General features: G+C 41.0%; 1 protein-coding gene across 2 annotated transcripts in view; it reads right to left on the bottom strand.

Annotated features, from left to right (window-relative positions):
- The window catches only part of FAN1 (FANCD2/FANCI-associated nuclease 1), a 39,608-nt gene that overhangs the window by 15,901 nt on the left and 17,707 nt on the right, over window positions 1-6,000 (bottom strand). For both annotated transcript variants that reach the window (XM_019504349.1, XM_019504348.1), the window contains exons 5-8: window positions 3,577-3,810; window positions 2,868-2,999; window positions 1,600-1,708; window positions 650-769 (exon numbers count right to left, since the gene is read on the bottom strand). In XM_019504349.1, coding sequence (XP_019359894.1) covers window positions 650-769; window positions 1,600-1,708; window positions 2,868-2,999; window positions 3,577-3,810 — 595 coding nt within the window. The remainder of the gene's footprint in view (window positions 1-649; window positions 770-1,599; window positions 1,709-2,867; window positions 3,000-3,576; window positions 3,811-6,000) is intronic.

Here is a 6,000-nt window from a genome sequence, read left to right as displayed (position 1 = left end):
CCTCCCTCACTGCAGGGGCCTTGATCTGTCCCCCCATTATGCCCCTTCCCTCCCCCCCACCTTTTCTCCCCAACAGACTTACCAGCTGGATGCTGATCTCCATGCTGCCAGGCTGCATATCAGCAGTTGGTATCAGTCAATATGGCTGGGCAATAATCAGCCATCGGTATTGGCCCAAAAAATCTTTATTGGTGCACCCCTATCGACAACCCTGCCATGACACCTCTAGTGAGTGAAAGCAGCACTTAAGAGGCTCAGAACATAGAAATCAGGCTCCCAAACTACCTTCTGTTTTCTCATCACGAACAATCTGAATAAAGATTCTAGGGTCCCAGCTGCCTGCCTGAGGAACCTGTATAAAAGAAATATCCTTCCCAGCTCCTTTTGCTTCATTACAGGGTCAGGGATTTTTGCAGAAACATCCTCTTCTTGAGGATCCAACAAGGAAGCCCTACTCCACAAAGGCTCACCCATCAGCCCACCACACACAAAAGTATCCTGAGGAAGGAAGATGTCTTTCATAACTCTAGAGTATCTGAGCCAAAGGCATTATCCTAAATGATAGAGAAATGCAGCCAATTAAAAAGGAGCACAAACAGAGCGGTTTGAGCATCGTGCTAGCACAGAGATCATGCAACTAAGGAGATACCTTCTTGGTTTCTTTCAAGTGCTGGTGTAAATTCAGAGCCAGTCGATCCCACCAGCGTCCTCTGCTGTCGGTACAATACACTTCCTGGGACAAAAGATTCTGCAGTTCCTTCACAGCTTCCTACAGCAACACAAAACTCTTCCATTAGATAACTCAGGAAACAAGCTGAAGTTTTGTTACGTAATTAAGCCAGTTACATTTCCCACAGTGCTCTAATTTACCCTTCCAAGTACCTTTTTTCAAAAAAATTATTCCAACTCTCAGTATGCATTCAGACCACCTTGCCCTTGAGCACGTCTATATAATCTACACTGATGCCATAGCTGTTAAGAGCATACAGACACTCCTGTGGACAAGTAAAGAATTTTTTGATAGGGTTATTTGGTTCTTTCTGGTCCTTCACCAAAAAGAGGCCTTTTTCACTTTAATGTCCTATATTGATTGTATGTCCATGTGTTCCCTGGCAGAGACCTCTGGTATGACAAAATTTAACAAAATTCACTAAGTAGAAGAAAACTTAGTCTAGTAAGAGTCCTTTAGTTTCCAACCTTGCCATACCATAACCCCACTGGTTCTTCAGCCCTCCAGAGTCTAAGGCTACAAGAAGAAATTCAAAACCTGTTGCTTCGTATGCAAAAGGAACTGGAGAAAAAACCTTGGTCCTCCTTTACACCTCTTAGAGCAGCAAGAAAAATAGCATTTTTTCCCTTCACCAGTTGCCTTTTGGTAAAGCTGCAGCAAACCCAAGTGAACAATTTGATCTCAACAATTCAATGCAAAATCAACCTCTCCTACAAAATTCCCATAAGCTATGCCTCTAGTGGGTTAACCATTGTGCAGCTTCAGATTATTGAAAGTCAACCAAGGAAAATGGGGTTTTATATTTGAAACTTGCCTACAGTAATTTCATTAAAGAGCTGTTAGCAACTAAAATCCACCTCTGTCTTTACCTCATACATGTGAAGTCTCTGCAAAATTTCAACCCCTCGAGAAAGGATTCTGGTATATACCCATCCAACAGTAAAATGTCGCAGGTACTCAGGTAGGACTTTATGGTACCTAAAAGAAAAACAGAGATCACTTTAACATGGCCAGGTACTCAAAACATTCAATCTTTCATATAAAGCACAGACAGTTGAGAACCTATATAAAGACAACACACATCCCAAATATTGCATGAGAAAGAAGACTAAGGGGTTACAAGGTCCAGCACTAAAAAAATAGATGGCTGAATTGAGACTGCTGATGAAATGGCTTAACATTAAATCTTTTATGTCCAATTCCTTTGGCTCGGTGCCAATGAAACTACTGCTCTGCTGTCAGCTACCACAAAAATTAGTTCTAGCATGTTTATTTTACCTAAAGGAGTTTTTTTCAAAGTCACAAGGTCAGCCAGTGGACAAAAAGATGGACAAAAGAGCCAATGGCTAAAAGAGCCATTTCCTACACTAATAGTTGGCTTATATCCTTGAATAAAATACAGCTATATTTGACAGAATGTATTCCAGGACATGGCACTAGTTTCACTGAAATCAAAGGAAGTTTTGCCATTGACTTCACTGGTAGAAAGACTGGGCCCCTAAATGACCCTCCATGAATATTATTTTAAATCAGTTGCCATGACAATGAATGTGGTGCCAAGTACAGAGCTTTGATTTTCAGCGTATCATGAAGCTAGCAGACAAAATAATTAAAATGAAAACTGATGAAGGACACTTCAGCAACAAAACACGGCAGTTCAGTTCTCAAGATCTTTAGTAATGCTTCCTGAATAACACCCACTTGGAAGTTCCAACAGATGAATAACCTACTATGTTTTCCCATAACCTTTGCAACATTCCTTTGTTGTGTGTGAATTTTAAATTCTGCCGATTGCTGTTTGCCTGGGAGCCATAAAAACAAACTATGACAAGGGAAAAATAGATTCTTGTTCTCCTGCATTTTGGCATGTAGAATAGAGAGTCATTTCAGGGCTCTCTCTCTGCCTACCAATTCACTCTGGGCTTTTATACGAAAACCTCTCTCCACTTTACACCATTTAAAGGCTAAAACAAACAAAGCAGGAAGTTCAAAGCTTTCAAGAACACTGAAGCTGCTAAATTTAACAGGCTTGGCTTTGACTACAGGAACACAAGCCTTTTTAAAAGGAACCGCACTAGAAGTGAGATCATGAACTCATTAACTGTATATGAATTTGATGCACATTCTGATTTAATACCTGAGAGAAGTGAGATTTTTCATTCCATGCCACGTTTCTTTTGCACACATGTAGAGATGATTAGCTTCTGTCCAATTCCCATTAGCCATTGCAGTGGCTATATTGTTTGACATGTGAGCAGCTGTTGTATACCTAGCAAAATTAAATTTTAAAAACTGTATAAATATCCAGTATGAAGAGTTTGTAGTTAAAATAACTCATTTATTCTGTAGTGTCATCTGTTCTCTTTCACACCTCTGTCCCCCAGCAGCAAAATCTGGGGCCCAAGTCTATTCTTAGCGTAATTCTCTGAAGCCAGTGCAGTTTGCACTGGGAGTCCCTTACATTTAAAATGTTTTCTACGGTTAAAACATCTCATTTTCTCATTGCTCCAAACTTCACTCTAACAATAGATGTGGCAATTCAGTGGTCACCTTCCACTGGTAGATGATCATGAGGCAGAGATATGCTGTCTTGGTTCAAAATAGAACCCTTGTACATTATGTTACAAGTCCTGGCTGGATTTTCACTACAGTCTATGATAAGAAATCACAGAAATTCACATGGGTGCCTGCACCTGATCTGTGATAAATCTTTAGTTTTCCCTATAAGTTATTGGTAACTGTACAGGAAAATATGCTAACATAGAAACAAAACATGGGGATCATGACTAGGTCACATATATTATCACCACATAAATCAATTTCCAGATAGCCAATGTTCTTCATACCTGATGAGATCTTCTCTGTCCTGGAAAATTGCTGTTTTCCTATTTACAGTGTAGCTGGGGAACACTGTATGGCCCATGTTTGCCATAAGCACCGTGGAAAGCTGGCCTTGGCCACCACTAGCAGCTTCCTCATCGTCCATTGAATCAGTCAATGAAAATAGCAGCAGAATTCGAGAGAATACAGCCCGGGGGCCTCTACAGACTTTTACACACTTCCCAGCAAGGTTTTTGGCCCTAGAAGCCAAGCAAAATATTAATCTAAGTAGTTTTTATCTAAAAAAAATATTCAGTAATTCAAATATATTGAATAAAATACAAAATGATAGTATACCTGCCCTCAAGCTAACTATTATACAACTTGATTTCTGTTACAATGGGAAGAAACTTAAAAAAACGACATGGTACATGGGATCTCTGACAAAATGCGAGTTCCAAACCATTCAAAATCTAGTTTCAGATGCACAATAAACTTTCAGAAAGTTCAAAATGAATAACCTGATACGTGATCTACAAAAGCTAGGCTCTCTCACCCCACTCTGTCAAAGACATACTAGGCACGTCTACATGAGACACTTATTGCGTATTAGCCTAATAACGCTGCGCAGTAGCGTGGCAGTTAAAAACCGTGCTAATAGCCTATTGCACAATGTTATTAGGCTAATGCACAGTAAGTGTCACAAAATAACTAAGTGCTGGTGCTACTGCACAGTAACTCTAGTTACTGTGTATTCAGTTAGTACTTAATAAAGTACTAAATTAAATGTCCAGTCTCTAAGGTGTATTAATGAATGTGTAGACATGCACACTGTGTGGTCTTTGACAAGCTAGGAGTCACACCCCAGGTATCAAAAGTGGAACTCTCAGAACTGAAATCACCTGAAAATTCAAGCCGCATTTGAAAAGATGTCCTTTTACTTCCCAATAAATTTGCAAGATTTAATTCAGTAATATTTGCCAAGTGTTTTCAGATTCTCTGATGGGAGATTTAGAATAAATGAAATTATTACTGTACCTACATTTAAATAGTGTATTTAAACATGATTTGGGGCTTGTATTTAGTTGATTAAGACCTGGAAATTCAGCCTCAAATTTAAGATGCAGTTCTCAAATATCCCGTATAACTATGCCTATTACATAATAGTGGTTAAACTTCAATCAAATGTTTTAAATAGTATACGATTTGACATTCCCACCTATCAGAACAGCAGTCCAGGACAGTTTAGTCATTCTTCTGAAATACACAAGCCCTGAATTGTATTTTAGCAATTCTGCTAAATTTCTTTTTAACAAAGTTTATAGAGGAACAATCTGAATAAAGAGTTTGAAACATTTTCTAAATAAATATTTACCCCCTAGAACATCACAACTTCAAGGTCAGAATGGACTTTCTTATTCAGGTGGTGGAGAGGCAGGTGCTGGCGGGGGAGAATGACAGGCACTAGGGGGTCAGATACATATTTTCCATGCAGAGAGTCTAATTACTAGAGGGTAATCTTAATTTGAAGTCACCTTGGACTTGGGTAAATATGCTATTTGGCTGGCAGGTTTTGTCACCCCCAACTTCCATGGTGCTTCAAACAAGCTGACACTGGCTGTTACAAGGCACTTAGAATACCCAGAGAGAAAGAAGTAGCCCCATTACCTTTCCTTCACCTTCCAGGGAAACTTCCTGGCCCTAGATAGCAATGCTATTTAGGGCAGGTTTGCCCTTCAAGAAGATTTTTTCCCATCCAAGCATGTCTTTTAGGATTGGGCAGAAACAAGCTCAAGGGCTAATTGCTAGTCTCAAAGCTCACAAACCTTGCTAGAATAAGCCTATAGATTTCTTAATCTTTGTGGGTTAATTCATACTTCCAAATGGCAGGTGCCTTGGTGCTCCTGCCACTTTAAGAATAGCCAGGTTGGGGCTGAAGTGGCCTGCAGGTGTGGCCTGGACTGACTGTAGTCATCTGACTCAGGAGGCGGGTTGGGCTCAGGGAGGATATAAGCCCAGGCCCTGAGATGAGCCAACAGTAACAGCCTGGAGCCTGCTGACAGAACACCGCCTTGGCAGCATGGCTGCAGCTCCAGGTCAACATGGAGGATAACACCTAAAGCAGTCTGGTGGTCTGGGGAGGAACTAAGAGGAGGAGGAGGTTCCTAGGGACCCAGGAAGGAGTCCATAGTCCAGACTGAGGGGCTGAGAGTGTGGGACCAGCAAGGGTCCAGGAACCCCAGAGGAAGGACTAAGTGGAAGACAACTTCAATGAGAATGCCACCTGCAAGGCATGGGGCATGGTGTAGGGTCGGAACGGAGCTATGCAATTAGCCCATAAGGCAGTGACCATGGCACCTGGTGGTCATTTGAGAGAGCAGTTTGGGAAGCCCAGGGGCAGCCTCCCTTATATAAAAGTAAAAGATATCAAGGTATGGTGGGTGACTGAA

The sequence above is a fragment of the Gavialis gangeticus genome, unplaced genomic scaffold (genome assembly GCF_001723915.1).
Source record: "Gavialis gangeticus isolate Ggan-Ray unplaced genomic scaffold, GavGan_comp1, whole genome shotgun sequence".
Lineage (NCBI taxonomy): Eukaryota > Metazoa > Chordata > Crocodylia > Gavialidae > Gavialis > Gavialis gangeticus.
The sequence above is the reverse complement of the archived record's forward strand: the minus strand, read 5'-3'. Positions and strand labels throughout refer to the sequence as shown.